Source organism: Cucurbita pepo, chromosome LG16 (genome assembly GCF_002806865.2).
Source record: "Cucurbita pepo subsp. pepo cultivar mu-cu-16 chromosome LG16, ASM280686v2, whole genome shotgun sequence".
Lineage (NCBI taxonomy): Eukaryota > Viridiplantae > Streptophyta > Magnoliopsida > Cucurbitales > Cucurbitaceae > Cucurbita > Cucurbita pepo.
In genome coordinates, this window is record NC_036653.1 from 5058884 (window position 1) to 5082207 (window position 23324).

At 36.4% G+C, this 23324-nt stretch overlaps 5 protein-coding genes across 11 annotated transcripts; 1 reads left to right on the forward strand and 4 right to left on the reverse strand.

Annotated features, from left to right (window-relative positions):
- Positions 1-786: 786 nt before the first annotated feature.
- On the reverse strand, positions 787-4381 carry LOC111777630 (pre-mRNA-splicing factor syf2-like). Of its 2 annotated transcripts, none has more exons than XM_023657315.1 (7): positions 4215-4381; positions 3530-3686; positions 3104-3321; positions 2780-3020; positions 2122-2258; positions 1812-2040; positions 787-1176 (listed from the first exon to the last, which is right to left on the reverse strand). In XM_023657315.1, exons 2-6 carry the CDS (start codon positions 3651-3653, stop codon positions 1813-1815), a joined length of 948 nt encoding a protein of 315 aa, XP_023513083.1. In that variant the 5' UTR covers positions 3654-3686; positions 4215-4381; the 3' UTR covers positions 787-1176; position 1812. The 2 variants fall into 2 exon arrangements, with proteins under 2 accessions (XP_023513083.1, XP_023513084.1); XM_023657316.1 differs by lacking the exon at positions 787-1176 and adding an exon at positions 1250-1481.
- A 646-nt stretch (positions 4382-5027) lies between these two features.
- On the reverse strand, positions 5028-8386 carry LOC111777629. 6 transcript variants are annotated; one of them, XM_023657313.1, is made up of 6 exons: positions 8138-8386; positions 7850-7975; positions 7449-7580; positions 6654-6800; positions 5991-6241; positions 5028-5887 (listed from the first exon to the last, which is right to left on the reverse strand). In XM_023657313.1, exons 3-6 carry the CDS (start codon positions 7570-7572, stop codon positions 5105-5107), a joined length of 1305 nt encoding a protein of 434 aa, XP_023513081.1. In that variant the 5' UTR covers positions 7573-7580; positions 7850-7975; positions 8138-8386; the 3' UTR covers positions 5028-5104. The 6 variants fall into 6 exon arrangements, with proteins under 6 accessions (XP_023513081.1, XP_023513079.1, XP_023513078.1 ...); XM_023657311.1 differs by having other exon boundaries at positions 5991-6247; XM_023657310.1 differs by lacking the exon at positions 7850-7975.
- Positions 8387-11285: 2899 nt separating this feature from the next.
- On the reverse strand, positions 11286-13893 carry LOC111777631 (basic blue protein-like). Its single transcript, XM_023657317.1, has 3 exons — positions 13806-13893; positions 13100-13282; positions 11286-11814 (listed from the first exon to the last, which is right to left on the reverse strand). Exons 2-3 carry the CDS (start codon positions 13254-13256, stop codon positions 11471-11473), a joined length of 501 nt encoding a protein of 166 aa, XP_023513085.1. The 5' UTR covers positions 13257-13282; positions 13806-13893; the 3' UTR covers positions 11286-11470.
- A 58-nt stretch (positions 13894-13951) lies between these two features.
- On the forward strand, positions 13952-15278 carry LOC111777632. Its single transcript, XM_023657318.1, has one exon. The coding sequence runs from the start codon at positions 14032-14034 to the stop codon at positions 14467-14469; it is 438 nt and encodes a 145-aa protein (XP_023513086.1). The 5' UTR covers positions 13952-14031; the 3' UTR covers positions 14470-15278.
- Positions 15279-16208: 930 nt separating this feature from the next.
- On the reverse strand, positions 16209-23228 carry LOC111777628 (probable ubiquitin-conjugating enzyme E2 23). The gene is made up of 8 exons (XM_023657307.1): positions 23026-23228; positions 19182-21233; positions 18406-18549; positions 17756-18238; positions 17548-17617; positions 17294-17433; positions 16898-17209; positions 16209-16818 (listed from the first exon to the last, which is right to left on the reverse strand). Exons 2-8 carry the CDS (start codon positions 21231-21233, stop codon positions 16567-16569), a joined length of 3453 nt encoding a protein of 1150 aa, XP_023513075.1. The 5' UTR covers positions 23026-23228; the 3' UTR covers positions 16209-16566.
- Positions 23229-23324: the final 96 nt, after the last annotated feature.

Consider the following 23324-nt stretch of genomic DNA (forward strand, 5'->3'; position numbering starts at 1 on the left):
CAACCGGAAGGGAAGTCAATCAATGAGACTTCCCTTCGCTACTGAACCAACCGGAAGGGAAGTCAATCAATGAGACTTCCCTTCGCTACTGAACCAACCGGAAGGGAAGTCAATCAATGAGACTTTACAGTAAGGAAAGAGGAAATTGATTCGCTCATTCACCTTTTCCTTCTTTCACTCGGTAAAGCTATTCCATTGCCTATTTATGAAGGAACTTGGTAATCTTCTATGTCCTGGCTATTCTGAAAAGCAGTGAAGAATTTCTTGAAAATCCTACAAGATTCATTATGAATTCAAATCCTATCAAGAGGTTCACAAGAGATCAGAAATTGTTGAAGAAAGAACATGTTGTCCCTTCCAAATGATCGAAAACTAAAGAAATAGTTAAATATATTCAAGATAAATATTGTAGTATTATGACTCTCTAGCAAATATCTTTACTCATTGTGCAATCTTTGTTCTTTGTTGTGTGTCACGGTCGCACAAACCGAGCCTCCCCCACTTAAACCACGTCATCTCCATGTAGACTAAAATGAAAAGAATAAATTATTTTTTTGGCTCCAAAGTTCGAATATCCGTAGATTTCAATATCATATATTTTTGCATCTTTAAGACTCGATTATAATTCTTTATTTTATGCTTTAATTATTTTAAGGTGACATTTTTTGACTCACTAATTTTTCTACATTATTTAATAAATACAAAAACCTGAATACAACAAGCCATTCATTCCATCAGTAGAGAGTCACAAAAGGGTAAAAGGGAAACAAAGCGGCAGGAAAGTGGTTTGTCTGCAAACATCTCGTGTTATTAGGACCCTCTGTTTGGGGCGGAGTCATTTTAAGAAATAGCAAGCAAAAAGAACCATGAAACTGAACGACTTACATTACGTCCACCAAATAGATGTATTGTGTGCAAGCTGACACACACACACACACACATACACAAACTAGTTTCAAGAGGGTGGATGACATATAACTTATCTCAGAAGTGTACAAAGTGAATACAGCGTAATCTTACCAATCCATGAAGTGTTTCTACGCTTTCTTGGAGGACCATGTTGATTTAGAAGAAAAATATCTTGTACCTTGATGAGATTGAATGGTGAGCTGCAGCTGCTGGCCTGCAAAAACAGCTTTCGGGGCCCTTGGAGCTCCAATATCCCTTGCTTTCAAACTAAAAAAACAGTCCCAAGTTAAAATTATTCGTCCTCAAACCATCTTAGTGAAGAAACGGAAAGAAACGTAAAAAAATGAAAACCGTTGTTCGGATTAGGGGTAATTTGTACTTGTTGAAACAAGGACAAGGTATTCACAATTAAACAACCTCAATCAACAATGACGGTTACAATCTTCTATTACTTCAAAGACAATTCTGTAGCTTCGCTACAAATCTTTTACAAGATAACTTCTTTTCTAAATTTAAGGAGAAAAGGCTTTAAACACTCCCAACTATTAGGATTCCAAGCTTCCCCAAAAATCCTACAGAAAAAGGAAGGAAAGAAGACAACATAAAATTCAATAAGTCATCCAGTGAAGGAAGCCATGGTTAGAAAGAAACATAAAATTTCTAGCCCATAAGAAAAAGAGCATAGAAGACACATTTTGTTGTCTCTCTCTCTTCATGACAAGTATATTCATCGGATAACAGAGGTGGGGGGTTCAGGGGTAAAAAGAAGAATATGCCTTCATTAGCAGAGAGTGTAGAACAATAAAAGCGGAAAACATGCATCGAGCATAGGGAGAGAGGAAAGAAAAGGTGCATAAAGTAAATGACTTGACCTATGAACCAGAGCCTCTTCTAAACAATACCTTAATCAGGTAATGCAGTTCCTCGCTCAAGATTGTTTTTGATCTCCAGAGTGTATCTACCGAAGGCCCGCTCAATCTTTTTGTTGAAATGCTCATTGCGGTCATTGATAGAATCAATATCCTTGTCTTCATGGAACTTCCTCCTACGGCTAAACGACTTTCGCTTCTCCTCTCGGTCCTTGAGTTCTTTCACCATATTGTCTATCTTATCCTCTGAAATCTTAGGTGCCTGCACGGTAATGAAAATGCTATATCCTCAGAAATCTAATAATTGCCCATACGGTTGAAATTATAGTGTAACAAACAATACCTTTCCATATTGAAGACTTGAAGCCTCACGGTAGAACTCAGGATCAGATTCTTTCATCTTATTATATTCCTCGAGGTCAACATTCACATTCTTTGTCCTCTTTTTGTATGCATCATACAATGTTTTCTGGTTAAAGACTGTTAAAACAATGCAGTTTTAGACCAGTATGAACACATATTAACAAGTAGGTGAAATACAACCAATTAAGTAAACTTTAAACACAAGCTATACCCCCTCCCCAAAGAAAAGTGATTATATTGGAATATAATACATATCAAAATTAAACAATCAATTTAAATGGCTCTATAAAGAGAAACATAGGAGACTACACCTATAAGATAACATTCCACATCAAGAAAGAAGATATCAGCAATGATGAGAGTTCACACCAATTTGGGCAGGAGCATGCATACATATCCTCAACATCTCACCATATAATATCTATATCCTAGAATCAAACCATGTTTCCGTCATCAACCAGCATACCTTGTCAAAGTATCAAAAAAAATGCATTTGTCCACAAAAAACAGCCAAAATCAGCGTAGTGCAATTTTATGTTCAGGGAAACATAGATGCACCTCAAGCATACGAAAGAACCCATGTGCACAGGAATTGCTCAATTGAAATTATAACATTTATAGTACAGATAGAGACTCACCATCCCATCCATAGGGAGCTGGATCCTTCTCCCATTTCTTATATTTGGACTCTGCTGCCTCTTGTGTATCTAGCATATATGCTTTACTCATATCCAACCCATTTGCATCCAAAAGCTTTCCAATTTTCTTCTTCCGGTCCTCAAGCCACTTTTGTTTAGAAATGCCTCTTGATTCTGATGGAGGTTCCATTTTCTTTTTTTCAGCAGCAATTGCTGTTTGATTAGCTTTGCGCGCCTCATTCTACATCCATCATGCATAAGTTACGACTTGATATACGATAGCAATTGGTAGTTACTTTTTAAAAAAAAAATGTAGAAAATTACCATCTTAAGCCTAATTTCAAACAATTTCTTTTTCCTCCCCGTGAGTTTTGTGAAGTCTCCTTCCACATTCTCCCCACCACTAAATTTGTCAGTATCACCATCACTGTGCCCTTCTTCATTAGGCTTTTCGTCACGAAGATCTTCATACTCATCAGGAGGCACGAAATTAGAAGAACCACTACTTCGACCAGCTTGAACACCTTCTGATGATGTGGGAACTGTGATCACAATTCACAAGAAAAAAATAAGAGATAAAAGACAGATAACAAATGGCATCATCCAAAATTAGAGGGTGGAGGGGGGAATCAATTATGATTAAGCAATTTATAGAGCCAATTGCGAGCAATGTTGAAGAAATAAGTAAATCCAAGCAAAAGCCACAATTCTCAAGGTAATTGCAAAGAAATTGTAGCATGTCAAACAAACCTGGCTCATTTTGCTGATTCTGGGCTTTGACTTCAGCTATTACTTTAAAACAGTATTCAGTGCATTCATGATAAGGATTAGAAGCATTTCTACAATCAGGGTGTACTCTTCCTTCATCGGACATCTTTGCAACAACTTCTCTTACTCCAACAACACACTGCAAATAAAGAGTCATAATTAAACGGGGCATAAAAATGTTCAAATTTCCAGCTGAATCTTGTTAAATCAAGATAACTTTTGGAACCAACGACAAGGATAATCCTACAACTTCTCAGAATATACGATGCGCGCATACTTATCCAACAGAAAATTGGTTTTTTTTTTCTTTCTATCTGTCTGTGTATGTTGCATGAGAGATTCGAAGAAACTCAATTTATTCCCGTGCGAACTATAACAATTCAACTTCTAGGGAAAAGAAACTACGGACAACGACACAACGCATAATCTAGTCCACTACATGCACAAAACACACGAAAAAGGGAGGGAAACAATAATCCTCTTCCTAATTCGTATAAACGAAAGAAAGCAAACAAGAAAAAACAACAAATAGCAGCATGAAAATAATAACGACTTGCAGTCAAAACTTGGTATGCAAACCCGAAATTCAAGCGAAATCAAGCATAAGAACCAACAAGAAAAGTAATAAAAGATCCCATAACGCTAAAATAGAGCTACAGAACTGTACCTGAAAGCTAGGGCTTCGGCGTGAATTAGAACACGAAGAAGAAAGCAAGAGGTTCTCTTCGCGTTTTGGGAAGAACGGAGAAGAATCGCACAAATAATTCCGATTTCCATTACCCTAAACCTATCATCTTTTATCTAGCGAGTAATCAATTCTTTTCTCATCTCTACTGTTCCTAAATTCTCCCTAATATATATATATATATATATATATATTTATTTATTATTTTTTTTTTAAGGAAAATATAATTTATATTTTCTAATATAATTTATATTAAAAAAACAAACATTCTAATAAATGTAATATATTTATTTACTAAATAACTATATATATAAAAATAATGAGATGGGACGAGACGAGAACAACTTCATTTGTTTGTTGAACGAGAGAAATCTTTTTTCACTCCCTCGAATTAAATGAACATCTCAACTTAATATTAATTGATGTATTATCTAAATATTTAATTTAAACATTTTTTTATTTTTAATTATTAATTTTGAACCTTTTTAAAATTCATGAAACTAAAATAAAATTTAATTTTATATTTAATAAATCAATTAATTATAGATCTTTTTAAATTTCTAAAAATAAGAGATATCTGTTAAGTTCAGAAATCTATTAAACAAAAAATTTAAAATTTATGGACTCCTTCAATAATATTTTAAATTCTACGGAAAATTTTTAGAAAGTTTAGGGACTAAATTTGTAAATTCACAAAAAAAAAAAAAAAAAAAAATTGCAATAAAACTTTTTTTTTTTAATTTTTTTATTCATTACATCAACTTCTTTTTATATGATAGTATTTCTGTCTTCTAGTTTGCCTAAGAAAGAGCCTTCAAGAGGCTTCATATCATCTCTAAATGACTGCAAATCATAACTCAGTACCTGAAAATTTACAAAAGTTGATCGGTCAAGGTATTGATTTTGATACCATTAACCTTTAACTGCAGAGATGAAATCTCCTCATTCAGCTGACCATATTTGAGCTCGAGTTCACTCAACCGAGCTCTGGTGTCGACGACTTTTGCCTTCGCACTGCTCATTTCCTTTTCTTTTCGTGTTAAATCCTCGACTCGAGATTCGAGTTCTTTCTTGGTCAGCTCCAACTCGTGGTCGCAGTTTGCCTTGGCCACCTCCAGACTCCATTGTTGGCCGCTGGAGGACTCAACAGCTTCTGCAACGTCGTTGAGTATACTATGCAACCAACCAACGTTCATTTCTGAAGAAACCAAGTCGTTGATGATGGCTAAGAGTTCTTTAACTTTGGACTTGGATACCTTCTGAGAGAATTTTGTGTGCTGCAACTCTTGAATGATATAGCACACACTCTCCAAATAATAAGAGCGGATTGATGTCGATTCCAGTTTACATGAAGCCGCTATGTCTCCGTGCTTGTTGAAGATTGATTGCAGAATGGGGGCGGAACTTGCTTTAACGTAGTACTTCCCCACAGGTACCGATGGCTCAGATAATACAGATTTAACCTCGTCCTCGTCCCGTTTTATATGATTACGAACCATGTCGGGGAAAGGGAAGCTAGTGATATTGAGTGAAGCGGTTGTACGACCACCTTCCTCATCATGAACTGGAGGATCTTGCACTATTTCAGAAACTTCATCAGGCCTTGTTTTAATGTCTTCTTTTGATTTCACATAAGTAATTGAGGAAGCATCAGTCTGCCATGAAAGACACAGGAAACAAGGAAGATGGAAGGTAATTTAGTTATGAAAAAGATGAACAAAGTTCTGTCCTGTGTGTGTTTGTGCGCCAGAAACAGACCTTCAGGGAATTTGCAGACACTAGAATCAAATGGGAGAACTTATTTTGCTCCTCAATCGTCAAAGAGTCTTCAACAAAGCAAGTTTCCTCAGCATACGGCTTGATATAGTCACCATTCCTCAAATTTGTATTTTCCTCTGGAAGACCACGGGCTTTAGTTACTTGAGGTTTAGACGAAACGGCACTCACCGAAGATACATTGAGTTTTCGGGGTGATTTTGGCCTCGAATCCTTCGTTGCTCCACCTGAACCTGCAGCTAAAAAATACATCAGCATTCGGATAGAGATAGCTCCACCAGCTAACCCAGTGAACAAGTCAGCCGTGAGAAATTCAGATTTTGCGGACAACGTCAGCATATACTCGAGCCTCAAGCCACATTTGAGAGAAATGTTTTAAAAAATGTGAGCGAGGAAATATGTTGAAAACAAGCAATGTTATAAGCTAAAAACGATTAGGCAACAACAACGGTTTTGATAGCATATAACCCGAGTAGGAAGAAGCGACAAATATCACTTTTTTCTTTGCTTTGGCTTCTTATGTATTATATTAACAGTTACTTGCCTATCAAATCTGCATAACTTTCCTCACACAGTTTGCGATGATCACGACTTATCATGGTTCCTTTTCGTGGGGAAAAAAGAGCCGAGTCAAAGGGAAAATACCTGAATTCCTTTCTGCCCTTGGCCTGCCAGATTGAGTGGTTATGTTGGAGCAGAATTCATTACAGTTGTGGTAAGGATTCGATCCATTACTGCAATCTGAACGAACCGTCTTTTTGCGTTCGCCGCTATACTTCATCGCACCATCGCCTTTATAAAGAGGGGTGAAGGAGACAATGAAATATTTTTCACTTCAGTCATACTCTTCCATCAATTTACACAACGCAAGAAAATGAATCTATTAAGATGTTCCATGATTTTGAACATCTCCAGAAAATTGAAGTCTTAACTTGTCAGTTGATGTTAGTGATTGGCATTTAAAAAAGCTGGATAGATGAAATGATATGCGAATATTTGGCCGATAGTTTTAATAAATACGAGATTCATGCCAATCTGAGCATAACTTAACTCATCAAGACATATATCCTTGAAACGACTCAAGCCTACCGCTAGCAGATATAGTCCTTTTTGGGCTTTCCCTTTCAGGCTTGCCCTCAAGGCTTTAAAATGCGTTTACTAGGGAGAGATTTCCACACTCTTATAAAGAATGTTTCATTCTCCTCTCCAACCGATATGGGATCTCACAATCCTCGACCAGGAGGACAAAAGTTCGAATCTCTCCACCTCATGTCGTTGTACTAAAGAAAATCATAACCTATGTTCGGATAATCTTGTTACATAAAGCGAACCCAACAGCCAAAATGCTACAAGTTTCAGAAACAAACCAAGGCAGTTTTGAACTAATGCTTGAAAATTAGCTTACAGTGAATGAATGAATGAAGAGTAAAGCTAAAGAACCTGAATACTTTCTAGCTATCTGCTTCTTGCTTTCACCCTTCTTTTCAGAACAGTGTTCAAAGCAGACATGGTAAGGATTGGAAGCATGTGTACAATCTAAACGTTCATTTCCTTTTCCAGCCATTTGAAACCCTGTGAGAGAGCCCAAGATTGATCAAGTTTATAATCTTCACAGCACAGTAGCCCTCATTTTCATTTTCCAACTATGAATCAAGATGCCATGAACAGATCATTCCATTCCCAGATTATCAAACAAAGACCTCAAAAACGTAAGAAAAATGATATTCAGCAGCAGAGCAGACCACCACACAGAAAATCTAAACCCTAAAACTTAAACCAATCAAACACTAAGCAATATAGAACAGCAAGAACAAATTAATGGTCAGGGAACAGCGAGGAACCTGATTAATCAAAATCTTGTTGCCCTGGCAAATTATTCAAACAAACAACTCCAGATATCGCAAACTGTCTGTTCTTCTAATCTACCTACCAACAGCGATGTTCTTCAAGGCCGATGGAAATCTGACCTAATATAGAGAAGAAAAAGAAAAAGAACAAGAAAATGAACTCTCTCAGACAGAATTTTCAGATAAAAAAGAAGTGGCAATGGAAGCTCCACTTGTGAAGAGTTGGTCGGAATTATAGGTAGAAAGTGGAAACGCCATTAAATAGAAAGCGTGGAAAGTTACCTTGGCTCCGATTTGGTTGTTGGTACAGTCTGATAATGGAAGTACATTGGGCGCCATTGTTTGACTCCGCCATTTGATCTCTGACGTCTTCTTCAGGAAATTTAGCGCACAGAGAACAAGGAATGAAGACTCATAATTCCATTTTCTAGAAAATCATCATCGTATGAACCGAATTTTGCCTCCATTTTCTCTTAGTTTCCGATCTCCGATCGGTTGCTGTGGGTTTATGGTCAAGTTTGTTGAATTGCAGTCAAATAATTCGGTCTCTAAAAACGAACTTTTTCTCCCTTTATATTTTAAAATTTATTTTTTAAAAGTTTAATTGATTTGTTATATATAAAATAAACCTAAACTTTCTATTAAAATTATAATAAATTAGTAAATTATTAAAAATTAAGTTAATGATATTATAAACCTCCCTTATGGACTCAAATTGACACCATACACCGATCACGTCCTTATATGCTTTAAGCTGCTGTTTTTTTGCTTGCATCACTATAACACCAATTTCAATCTTTCAAATCTTTCTTTCAAAACTCTCTTTCGAAACCTCTCTGCCTCTACCCTCGTTTTCTAAAACTTTCTTATTGAATCGGGGCTAGAAGCTCGAGCATCCGTCGCTTGGCCGTAGGCGACGTAAAAACAAATTGGTTTAACTCACTTGTTGTTGGGAAGTGAGTACTGCATACTCGCAAGTCCGCTGCCATCAAAAGTGCGATTGTTACAAGATGGTCAGTCGATTATGGATGATTTTGGGAGTAGTTGTAATGGTGGTGGCTGGCAGAGATATCCACGGGGCGAGCGGGGACGAAGAGCTTTCCCCTTCCCCATCCACACCCCTATTTCATTCCCCAAAAAAATATAGTATTTCTTAATATAATCTTTATTTTAAAAAATTGTAAAAAAATCGATATAAATATATATTTCATACCAATATAAATTTAAAAAAATTTTAATTTAATACTACAACATAATTTTTAACCATTAAAAAAAAATTACAACAATATAATCTTTAGTTTAAATATTACCATTAAAGTCTCAAAATTAACTAATTTATATATTAATATGGGTTATTTATATTGAGCGGGGTGGGATGAGTTCGGGTATATAATTTCGTCACCGGCCCTATTTACCATTGGTAATGTTTTGTTTCATGTAAAATCGAGTCTGTGAAACAAATCAATTGTAATAATACATTTTCATTTAATAATTATCCCAAAGTCAAATTTTTATTTATGATCCTTACTTATTTTGTTATGAAAGTGTACATTATTAATGCAACACTTTTCAAAAATCAACCTACTAGTAAAAATAAATTATAATCAAACTTAGTAATTCTCTCCTAACTATAACGAGTCGACCACTCTGTGAGCGATCTGGTCAAGCCCATCACTGTGTGAGCGACTTGGCCAGATGCATGATTTTCACTTTAACTATAACAACTCAAGTTCCATTGTGAGCCGATATTGTCTGTTTTGACCCTCAACCTCACGATTTCAAAATGCGTCTACTAAGGAGAGGTTTTCACACCCTTATAACGAATGTCTTGTTCTCATCTCCAACCGATATGAGATCTCACGTTAGGTGAATCAAATAACCAACCATTGATAATCATGTTAATTTTTATATGGTAAAAGTTACACGCTATGTGATTGGGTAACCAACCACTAATAGTCACTTTGAAGAGTGATCGCTGAAAATAGTTTTAGTGAAAAAAATTACAAGTTGTGTGTTTCGGGTAATTAACCACTAAGCTCCCTCGATTTCATTTGATAGTCATATGAGCAAGAGGACTTCCGTACAAAGTATTTTAATACTCACCTAATTGTAAAATGATGTTCAAGTGAGACCGTAACACGGAAGTCATGAGCAAGGTTGAGAAGTCAATCACGAGACAACTCGAGTAGAATATTAGAATTAGAGAATCAAACTAATACTAACGTTTATTCTAAGCTTTTAAGTCGTTGAATTATTTATTTAAATTGCATATATTTTAAATGTTCTTTAAATCGAGAATCATTTTTTTTTCATTTATATCTTGATTCAATGTCTACATTAATTAATCGATTCTATTAATTCATTTTTATTTCATTGTCCCAAAGTCAAAATTTTATATACGATCATTAAAATTACACCACAATCTCTTTGAAAATTTATTAAACATTTTTAAAATTCAACAAAAAAAAATAATAATAATTTGAGGGTCGAACATATTTTAAAGTTATATTTTAACACGTATTTTTAAATATATTTGAAACGTTGACCATTCATTCGATTGGTCAACTCAAATGAATTATAAAAGTCAACTCTATAATAAAGTATTAATTGATAATAATTTAATTATGCAAGTTGAAGTGAATTATGGAATATCAATAGTTCTTGCTTGCACGACTTTATCTTATCGTCTCTATTAAAAAAAAATGTCAATTTATTTATTTATTATTTACATACCCACCCACTTGTATTTATATAAATTTATTACATTAATTAATTTTCATTAATTAAATAATTAAAATATACAATGAAATATCCCGCTCAATTTCTCTCTTATCCACTCAATGACGATACGAACATAATCGATTTTTAAAATGATTAAGAAGTCATAGCCTTCTGTTGTTGCAAGTCAAAAACTCGAACCTCCAAACCTCACTACAGTAATGTCTCTACTTTTAGGACAAAATATTTCAAGGACGGTTTTAAGAGAAAGATAGAAAGTTATTATACGAAAGTAGAGCGTAATTGCTCTAAATGCTTAGATCAAAAGTAATAAATTTGAGCAATTCTCAAAACAGTTGAGACATTAGTAACGTCTTTCTGCTGAAAGTCAAAAACTCGAAGCTCCATATCTTACCACTGTAATGTCTATACTTTAAAAAATTTCAAGAACGAGTATGAAAAGACAGAGAATTTGATATCAAAATAGAGCACAATAGCTAAATGTATTTCTCTTTTATCCATTCAACGATGAATAAAAGCAACAAACTCAAACAACCCTAGAAACAGTTAAGACACAGTTGTAAGTCAAAAGCTCGACTTTTCAACCTTATCACTGTAATATCTATACTCGAAACTTCAAACTTCATCATCGTAATATCCATACCTCTAGAGTAAAAATCGAAACAGTTAAGACATCAGTAAAATTCTTCTGTTGCAAGTCAAGAACTCAAATCTCGTATTCATTCAACGACGGTCAAAAGTAACAAATTTGAACAACCCTCGAAACAGTTAAGACATCAGTAACATTTTCCTGTTGCAAGTCAAGAACTCAAATCTCCAAACTGTATTACCAACACTGTTCTAAAAAGGAGAAATCGAACGATGAATATCGACATGTCAAACGAACAGAGTTTGAAATGCTATAATACACATAAAAGTGCTCCATATTGCATAGCTTCCATGGTTAGAGCCATGGTTAGTGGGTGGGGGAGGAGATTGAACTGGACTAGGTGGGAGATGGCTCGTAGAATTGGGTTGTTTGACATCAATTCCAAACCTCATTCCGCCCAAGCAATGACCAGCCACATTGCATATGAACCAATACTTCCTTGCTTCTTTCAGCTCAATTTGATCGTTTCCACTCTCGTATTCACCCAATACTCCATTACTTGTCTCGCATGATCTGAATGTTTCCTCAGTAACTTCATACACATTGTGTACACTCTTTGCATAATTGAAAACTACACGAAAAACCAAACTCGTTAAAAGCTAAATCGGAAATCGAATTAAGAGTATGTTTTTCTCTCTTCCTACCTATTCAATCCCGAGAGATTAGGTTACGTCAAAGTTATTGTAATAGTCTAAGCTTACTGTTAGCAGATATTATCCATCTTGGTCTATTACGTATCGTCGTTGTGTCTACTGGGGAGAAGTTTCCACACCTTTATAAGGAATGGTTCGTTCTCTTCTCCATTGATGTAGGATCTCACAATCCACCCTGTTAGGGGCCCAACGTTCTTGCTGGCATACAGCTCGGTGTCTGGCTCTGATACCATTTGTGACAGATCAAACTCACCGCTAGAAGATATTATCCGCTTTTGCCTGTTATGTATCGCCGTCAGCCTTACGATTTTAAAATGTGTTTGCTAGAGAGAAGTTTCTACACCTTTGTAAGGAATGTTTCGTTCCATTCTCCAAGCGATGGGGGATCTCACAATTCATCCCCTTGGGGGCCCAATGTCCTCGTTCGCACACCGTTTGGTGTTTGGCTTTGACACCATTTGTAACAGCCCAAGCCCACCACTAGTAGATATTATCCGCTTTGGCCAACTACGTATCGTCGTCAGCCTCACGGTTTTTAAAACGCGTATGCTAGGGAGAGATTTCCGCACCCTTATAAGGAATGCTTCGCTCCATTCTCCAACCGATGTGGGATCTCACAATCCACCCCTCTTGTTGGCCCAACGTCCTCGCTAGCACACCGTTCCGTGTTTGGCTTTGACACCATTTGAAACCGCCCAAGCCCACCATAAGTAGATATTATCCGCTTTGGCCAGTTACGTATCATCGTCAGCCTCACAATTTTTAAAACACGTATGCTAAGGAGAGGTTTCCACACCCATATAAGGAATGTTTCGTTCCCTTCTCCAACCGATGTGGAATCTCAGAATCCACCTCTTTAGGAAACCCAACGTCTTCATTGGCACACCACCCAGTTTCTAACTCTAATACCATTTGTAACCGCCCAAGCCCACCGCAAGCAGATATTGTCCCCTTTAGTCCATTACGTATCACCATCAGCCTCACGATTTTTAAAACACGTTTTCTAAGGAGAGGTTTCCACAACCCTTACATGGAATGTTTCGTTCCCCTCTCCAACCGACGTAGAATCTCACGATCACTAACACTCAACAGTTTCAATCAACAAACGAACTAATCCATCAACAAAGAGGTTAGAAGTTCAAACACTCTCGCACGAACTAAAAGCTACTCGGATGGAAGAAAGAGAGAAAAGTTGGTGAATACCTAGAAAATCTCCTTTGGTGAAGTTGTGGTTTTGAGACCAGGTAGCAAAATTGATGCCAGAGTTCCAGCCCTCTTCGTCTCCAACAAGAAACACCTCACACATTGACAATCCACCAAAGCTAAGAAACATCAACAACTTCACCATCATCATCATCATTGTTTCTCACTCCAAAACCCCTTTCTCTGAGAAGAAGATATAAGTAAGTTTAATCTTTAAGCAAACTTGCAATCAATATTGTCTTAGGTGGAACAGCTAGGAAACCCATCACACCTCTTAAACAAAGACTTACCTCTCTTGACTAATCAATATTTAACCCTTTTTTTTTTCTTTTTTTTTTGTTGGCTATTTAAAAATTCACTTGTTCGACTAACGCTCATCTTTCGAGACATAGATACAAGACAAGCAGATCTCTCTTAGCTAGGAAAGCTACTAGAGAGTTAGAAGACATAGAAATAAAATATTAGACGAAAATTGAGATCTAAAACGAGTAACAGTCACAAAGTCATCTCTATGTTCGTTTTAGATCCCAATTTTCTATTTCTAAGCTATTTAACACCTAAAAAAATAAATTCAAGGATTTGTATTTAAATTATATATTGAAACTCTAAAAAATCTTAGGGGCTAAATAGAAACTTTACCGAATTTGCATTTTGACCCCTCAAGAATGGCATAATATAGAAAAGGCATATTTTATTCGGGTCGAACCTGATGGGTTTTCGGCCCGTTAGCTACGCCTCAGGACATGGGCTGTACTTGCGTTGAATCTGTTGACTTTTCAATAATCTCAAAACGCTGTCGTATTGATATTCTCTCAGAAAAACGCCGCCTTCGTAAGTAACCTAAGTACTTCGAAACCCTAGCCTCCACCCTCCACCGCCAAGCTCCGACGCGCTGCCTCCACTTCCCGGACCTTTTCTCTTCTCTTTCATCAATGGCTTTCTTCACCGGCGGCGGCCGATTCCGCGAGCTTCTTAAGAAGTACGGGAAGGTCGCAATCGGAGTTCATTTCTCAGTGTCGGCGGCTTCGATCACTGGCCTCTATGTCGCCATCAAGAACAATGTGGATGTTGAATCGCTACTCGATAAGTTACACATGGATGGATTCTCTTCCAAAGATCAGTCGCAGACTAGTCCCGATGATGGACTAGTGATCGAAGAAAGTCCTGCGTCGGATATTCAATCGACGGTGGCGCAGGAGCCGAGGACGAGGAATCGTACTGCAGAGCTTGCGGCGTCGACTGGCAGCGCGTTGGCTTTGGCCGTTCTTTGCAACAAGGCATTGCTGCCTATTCGGATTCCGATAACGATTGGGCTGACGCCGCCGATTGCGAGGATGCTGGCGAGGCGAGGGATTATGAGAAGTGGTTAAGGAACTGAATCCATCTCATTTCTTCTTCATAATCATCTCTCAAGTATGTTGGATCGGCGAGTTAATCTTTCATGGCTTTGCTTCTTCTCGCGATGAACAGAGTATTATGATCCATTTTCTACCTTCTTTCTAGAATTTTTTTTTTTTTCCAAGAAAGAACAGTTGTGTTGATTACAAGACACATTTAGAGTAGATGTTTCTGTTCATCTTGTCAAAATACCAAATAAATTAAAGAAAATCTAACTCTCAGTTCTTCCACTTCGTTATGCATTTGATTTCACTGTACTTGCAATGATTCGATCTTCTTTTTCCTTACAATAGATTGAATTCTATGAACCTTATGATAGGAGCTTGTTGGTAGAGTTGAAATCGACTCAAAAAACGAAAAGAAACAGATTGAACACGTCGAATTGAAACCGAATCGGTCCGACTGAACTGCGGTTACCTCTGATTTTCTGGATTTTTAGTTCTTCCGGCTACATGATTCAACGCTCGGCCATGACTGCTCATTCAACGCATTGTAAACAATGAGGCGAATCTGAGGTGAAGGAGATGGCGACCTATCAGAGGTATTCGACTGGAAACAGAGATCAAAAAACAGCCCAAAACTTACTGAAGCTTTCTGGCGAGCTCCAACGGCGTTCGACGACGAGTTCTTTCCCCAATCGACACCACGATTAGTTAAGATTTTTCTTCGACGATGCTTTACTTCAACCGGATTTTCTAACCATGATTTATACCAACTTAATTTCTTGCTGGTGATGAACATTAAAATACCAAAATCCATCGCTAAGCTTTATTTTCTTTCATAGCCGGCGGCCGGTTTTTGCAGCCATCTGAATCCTTTTTTTTTTCTTTTTTTTTTCTTTTTTTCATAAAAAAAAAGTTAAAATTTTTCTAAATATTATAATAATAAGTAAAAGTTTCAATAATAACATTCAACTTTAAAAAAATCTAAAAAATACTTTTTTTAATTTAAAAAAAAATTTAAAAATACTCTTACGAATATAAATACTTAATACTTTGTTTTAAAATATTCTAATTTTCAAAAGGGTAATTTTAAAAATATCATTTAACTTTAAAAATATAAATACTTAATACTTTGTTTTAAAATATCCTAATTTTCAAAAGGGTATTTTTAAAAATATCATTTAACTTTAAAAAAAATTACCCTTTTAAGTTTTCACAAGTTTAGTTAATACCTTAAAAGTTTTTTTTTAAATATAAAAAATACCTTTAAATTTTTTAAAAAGAATTTTAAAAATACTCAAACTTTCAAAAGTGAAATAAATGGCAAGAATGGTAAGAATATATATATATATGTTTTAAAGTTCAAAAATAATATTGCAAGTATAATATTTTTTTAGACAATTATGCTATTTAAAGATATTTTTATTTATTTAACCTAAAAATAATAACATTAACAATAAGAAGTAAATAAGTACTTTGGCATATTTATTTATTTACTATAAAGTTAGTAGAAATGTAAATAACTATGTAATTATAAATAAGCAATAAACTTAATAACCGAACGCATTTGTTATTGACTTCGACATAATTTGTATTAGATACCCAAATAGCAAAAAGAGCTAGACAATTGAACAAAATAAGAAGGATTGATTACCGAACTTGCTTCTCGAAACAGCATATCAAATCACGTTTAACGGGTGAGTCTAACGAAGACCTAAATCTACGAATCTGATGAACTTTTTAAGAAAAACAATATAATATGTTGGAAGTACAAATAAAATGCCTCATAAAATATCATACTTTTTTTACTCTTCTTTGATCAACACTTCAATGAAGTCCATTATAGGCACAAACAAGCAGCCAGGCAGAACAAGTTCAAAAACTGACGTTCTTTTTTAAAAGAAAATAAATGATGACAGAGACCAAAGAGTTGTCCCTAAAACCCAGCTCCTAGAATTCTATGAAGCTTTTCAAAGACATGAGGCCCCACTTAAGAACTTATGAACAAGGTTGCATAATTGATCGTAATGCGTAAAGAGAGAAAGGCTTTGACATGAATCAGGAATGAATTGAAGGAAAGATTTACCTTGTCAACTATATGTAATTGGAGTTTCCTTTTCTTTAATGCTACAACTGTTGAAAATGCTTAAAATCGTCACAATCAGCTCCAACTTCGTTCAACGATGAGACGAGCTTCGGAACGATCTTAGCAAGCATAAGCTTAAAGCCGACCGACGTCGAGTTGGGATCGCTGTTCTCTCTTATAGAGGCATCTTCCGTAAGCGAGCCAATTAAGTGACCTTTCATGTATGCATCACAGGCCTTCAGGATGAAATATCCACGCCTCCTGAAATGTTCTTTAACCAGTTCTTCAAAGTCCTATTCATGAACAAACTTCAAATAGTCACAACCAGTAATTCCATCACCAATGAATAATAATAATGAAATGATTACCCACCTTGGGAGGCTTCCTCATAAGATACATTATTGTCTTGCAGTTTAATAAGAAAGTGTTTTCATTGTACGACAAGGAATTTTTCTCTCCTTCTGCTGTTCCAATTTGCTTGTCATATCCAGCTTCATTAAAATATGGTTTAGAATTCAACACTAATCCCTGAAGCGAGACCAACACTTGAAGGATGCTAGAGGACTTTGAATCCCACACTTCATTTCCTCTACCCGTCCAAGTATTTAAAAGGCTAAGGCAGACTTTGCCTTCCTCGTAAAGATTCGGATTTATCCGCCACCCACCTGAATGATAATACGCTGACTGCATCGTAATAAGCTCCATCAGTGAACTTTATATAAAGTACAGTACCCAGGTAGAATGATTAAAAAGGCTAGGATTGCTTACTGGTGGAACGTCGGGATACTCTGGTGGGAGGTGAAAATCGAAGAAGAAGAGGCCATCTTGGTACGGAGTCCCGTAAGCCCCAACAATGACTGCTCTTAAGAGATCCATACGGTCTTCATAGACTCGAACGTATATCCCATCTGTTACAAGAATTCATTCGAGGTTCACAATCGAAGCCAGCTAACAGATACATGAATGTCAATCACAGCAGACATGCATAATCACATAATCAAGCAAAGGTAAGCATTGTTTACCTGGCAAATTGTTCTGGAGGATACTCCAATCTTGCTGGATTTTCTTGAGCCATTTCCTTCCATTATTAGTCTGTGTGCAACAATGTTCAATCAATCATTCAAACTTGTGCGAGAATCTTTCGAGTAAACATCCAAGTATTGATGAACAGAAAGAATATACTAAAACAAAAATCACGCGAAGGTTTGGAGAATTTTGTTAATTACTTACTTGTCCATTTGTACCAAGGAAATAATGGTCCAAAGGATCTTTAGCTATATCAAACCCTTTGAAGCTGCAGGTGCCATCCTCATGGCATGCTGAACCATCTGATTCTGCAGTCCTCAGGTTGCTTGAAGCGTCTGCCGATTCCGACACTTCTGATGGCTCTGAAGCAATATTATCCTCTCCTCTTCCACAATCAGAGTTCATATCAGAAGCATCAAAAGAATTGGATTTAAGAGAGCTAGACTGAAGCCCAGAATCTTTTTCCTCTAAAGCTTGAATTTCCAAGGATTGAGTTTCACTTTCACTGTGGGAATCCACATCCATTGATTCTGGATTTCTTGGTCCTCGTGAGAATATTCCAGCAGCCAATCTAGTAAAAAATCGAATTGCAGCAAATGGAACAGAAAGAGCTAGATTTCTTCCTGAATTATTCTGTTCAATTCCTTCCTCTTCAGAATTCACACCGGTATCTTGCAGCTCGATATCCTAGAGACATTGACGTGGATCATTATTTTTCTTAGAAAGAGATACCTTAATACATATCAGGCGTAATTATTCTAAAAATTGTCGGTAACAATGTTACAAGCAAAAGCAAATCGACAAACTAAGTATATACGAGGTACACCAACTTTAGTGGTTCAAAAGAATATTACCTCCTTAGCATTATCAACAGAATCCCTTTCATCATCATCATCAACTGTTTCCCAACTTGCAGCACCATTACTTACTTCACTCCCAGCAGCAATAGATTCATCATCATCATCTCGACCGACAACATAAATTGCTTGAGGGCCAACCTTAGTAAAACAACAAACACTTCTCGCATTTAAGTTCTAAACTCTGGGAGTGAGAAAAGTGAAAACCATTCAAAACTAAATCAGTTACCACGTACAAGTATTAGATCATAGCCTCCATCATCAAGGCAAAGCAAACAGGAAAAAAAACAAAATACAACACTTTTAATATTTCCAGATCAATTTGATTTTTCATAAATGAGAAACCAAACTTTCATCGAGAAAAAAGAAAAAAAGAGAATCCATAGGCATACGAAAAAGAAGCCCACAAAAGAGGAGCCAAACTATAAACTACAAAAAGCGGTCTTAATCCAGTAAAATAAAACCTAGCAAATAATTACAAAAAGGTCTCGTCATCGAACGGAAAGAGAATCATAGAATCCAACAAGGTACCAACTAATATAAATTGCAACCCAATGAAACTTAAAAGCCAAGTGGATATGACACTTAAAAATAACTCCGATGAAAATACAAGAATAATCTTTCCTAATCCTGATCATTATAACAATTTTGTTTAATTTCAATTATAACGAATGCTTCCTTTTAGAAGAAGATCATAAACCAGTTGGTCTCATTGTCTACGTTCAAGACTAACCAAGCATCATTTAAAAAAAAAATTAAGAAACAAAAAATACCGTTGAAACCATGCCATTAGCCCAAGTAACTTCAATATCACCATTCTTGAGACCAGTTATATTTCCAACCCAAGAGAGATCTGAGAAGTCAATGCAATCATCACTACATGAGGGATCTTCTATTTTCTGGCTTCCTGAAGCCTTTTCTGTGCAATTCGTCATCTCATTTGTTGAACTTTGCTGCTTTAATTCCTCTGTATCGTTACCCAAAGACATTGATTCTATAGATTCAGAAACAGGGGACAATCGAACAACCACATCACCATAACAGTAGTCATAATCTGGATGCCCCTCTAGTTCATACACACTAACAATTTCTTGGATGTCAAATTCTCGAGGATCCTCTGCCCTGGAGACTGGTTTTAACCACATTACACAGGCTGTGCGCTCCTTTGCATGAACACTTTTCACAACTCCAACCCGCCTGCTTTCGCTAATATCATCATCATTATCGGAGGCCTTCTCAACCACATACTGTTCCGGAACAAATTCATGATCACCTGGATTATCAATTGGAATCAAGGTTGTTGAATCCAGTCCACGTTCTGTCCGGCCATCCTGCCATGCAACATCAACTTTTGTCTTAGTATTGATAATTAGAAGGGCCCTCTCAAAGTTTTCCTCTTTCTTTCTAGCCTTCTTATCTCTCCTGATGACAACTTTACGAATTTTTTTGCGATGTAGAGGCCAAGTCTCATGGGTAGTCTCCTTGAGAGCTCTAGAATTACTAGATTCAGGCAAAATATTACATTCAGGATTCCTATAATTTCCATCACATGCACTAAGGGAATCAAGATCAGTGGATTCAGTTGTCCCACTTAATTCATTTAGCACAACATCCTCTGAATCACACACACCCTCCGGTTGTGTGGAATCTAATGAGTTGTTCACTGAATCAGAACGATGTGTTCGTGATGATTCCTTAGTCAAGCCAGAGGAGAATGATGAGGGAAGAAGACACCAGTCGCCCAACTGCCAATTTGCATGTGAGAAACAAGTCAGTAATCTCAAGTTCTTTGGAGTCTGTTCTTCGGCTGGGGTGGTAGAAGAATCTGGTCCATATCCAGCAGATGCTATCCAATAAATGAACACTGAACCAACTGCAACTTTGGTGACAGTACCTTCCAAGCGATTGGGTTTCCATAAACCAGAAAGCCATTTAGAATTCTTAAAAACTGTTGAAGAACTCGCCTTTACACGCTGACCAGGATAGTAAGGGAAGTTTGCATCTTCAAGGATATTCTTAGAAACTGGTTTGAGCCGCATTGGCTCTGCCTTTGTGACTTTACACTTAGAGCCATCATCAAACATCACAGTCACATTATCCAATACATCATCAATTCTACCCAACCATGGACCAAGGACCACATAATCCCCCACAGTGAAGTCTCTCACACGTTTCAAGTCTTTAGATGATATATCTTTCATAATTGATCCATCAGGAACCAGCAGATCAACAGAGATATTTACATCTACCACAACACCTGCTTGCCCAGTTGGATCAGAAACAGCAGCAACAAAATCACCATGTAAGAATCCCCTATCTATAACTGTTAAGTCATTAACATTCAGAGTTGTCTCACTTTCATCCATCCAAAGGACTCGAACTTCGTCATCAGGAAGAGGTTGGCTCTTATAATTATCTCTGTTGGAATTTTTAGCATTACTGTCATCACCATAATTTTCCTTGTTTTGTCCTACTTTCTCTCCATCACCATCATCATCATCACAACCATCATCATCCTCACCATCCTCACCATCCTCATCTTCATCTTCATCTTCATCATCAGTAATGTCACTATCTGAATCAGCATCACCAGCAACTTCAGTCACAATCCCTATCATACCACTACCTTTGCTTTTTACAATATCTTGCCTGTATATATGTGGAATACTAGGTTTGTCGCTTGTATTCTCATTTGTTCTTCTAGTTTCATCATTATTTATAGTTGTCATGTGGACATTTTCACTTGAAGAAACACCATCCCTATTCGTATAACTATTGCCAGTACCGATAAGAGATTCCTTGTCCACAGAACCCTGTTGCTCCATCTGAAAATAAAGAAGGAAGAAGGATGAGTAAATCCATCACTTAAATATGTAACTCACGTATATTGAGATAATTTGTCAATTCAATCTTGTGAAACACATTTGTCAAAGTCAAAACAAAGAAGCACAAAAACAGAAATGGGACACATACATGAAGCAATGTAGAACGGCAGCATATGAGGTTTAAAAGAATCAGGCCAGAAACATGGTTGGGACACATTGCATAGAAGATATTATACATACTTTTGTGTGTTCTAAAGAATTGAAGGTACAGACTTGTAGTTTTATCGATTCAATTTTATACATATTCAAATGTTCTGAAGTCAAATGTATTTCTTTATTGGCATTATACTCTCAAACAGAAAAATCGTCAAGCATTCCACAAAATATACTATTCTTAAAATGATCACCTCAAGCATCATTTCTGCACTTCTCACGTACTGGATTATGACTAAGTATAATGTATTTATTTTCCTTTTTCAGTATTAAGAACCTAGGACACAAACATAGCAAAGACACAATATACAATTTTTAAAAAATATATCATTATATACCAGAAGGAAATTCAAACTCAATAAGTTTACTCATTTATATGCTAAAAAATTAGTGATAAATTTTGCTCTCAAAATCTATAAACTTTTGCCCTATATTATTATGTGCCTATTTAGTGTACTGAACAATTGTTCAATGCATGTCTAACAAATATTGGACCCATATTGATCACTAGTGTCAAACACATAATTATTATTCTAACGAGTGTCTGATACATGTCCAACAAATGTCGAAGTGTCCAAGTGGTTGGCATGTGCTGAACGAGGAAACACTACCCAAACTTGAATGTCCATGCTTCTTAGGTGCCCAAAGCATCCTTCCTGCATCCTCATTGTGTGCAAAATTCAAAACAATTGCACACTTCAAATCATGTGCCAATAGATGTTCATGTTGGATACCCAACTCCACACGTAATAAGAGTTTTCACGCTTTCTAAGAGCCAATCTTGGCAGCAAGAAAATGAACAAAAAAAAGTTCATGTGTCCTAAGTCTCTTAGAAAGCAAAAAAATAATGCATAAACTAATCATTGTAATTTTACTCAAAGCAACAATCAAGTCAAATAAGCTCACTCACTATTTTTTCTTTTTCTTTTTCTTTTTCTTTCATCATATTTTCATCGAGTAAAGAAACAACATGAACAGAGAAGCAGGAGGTTGAGATATTTGCAGGTAGCTTCTGTGGGTACTTAGAGCAGTGACCAAATCTATGTCCAATAGTTCAAAAAAAAAGAACAACAAGTGACCAACACAAACAGAAATGAAAATTTCTGGGCCTATTTGCTAATATTTCTAGTAAGACCAGAGGAGAAATGGGAACGTCGAAAATATCTTGAGAAGGAGCCCTTTTACACCAGCCATTGGCATCATTATCCATTGATTCTATGAATCCAACATTAAATGGCAGTCATCAGACTACACATAAGAAGGCATCCAATTAACGCCTTCGGACAAATCCACAAGTTGGTTAAATCAGATACCACAAGAATCAATAATGGCTAAAACCAACAATACCTATCCCAGTCTCGCATTCAAATACCCAAAGCAGGACGAACCAATCATCAAAATGAAAAACAAAAAAACAAACAAAAGAAGCTGAAACACACGATTAAAGACCTTCTCAGATCAATCCAACGAGCTAAATTCAAATACCGTACCAGTTAACCAAACAATAAACAACAACTATTCAATCGAAAAGCTCAATCCAATACAGAAACCAAAACACAGAAGCTAATGAAAAGAGAACCTGAGTTTTGTTTCGAGGTAGACAAAGAAGAACTGCAAGGAGAAAGGCAATCCAAGAATCGTGGATGAATGGAGGGGAAGAAGGCGATGCGATGGAGAAAAAGGAGGTGTCGGATTTTGGACGGAGGGGTTCCTTACAACACCGTCTTCGAACCAGAAAATATATTGCCAGAGAACCAAGCAATGACAATGAGGGAGAAAATTAGAGGGAGGAGCTGGAAAGAAAGCATCGTGGGGGTGGGTTTGTAAATACGTAAAATATTGGGGTTAAAACTGGAAAAACATTAAAACTTAGGGGCC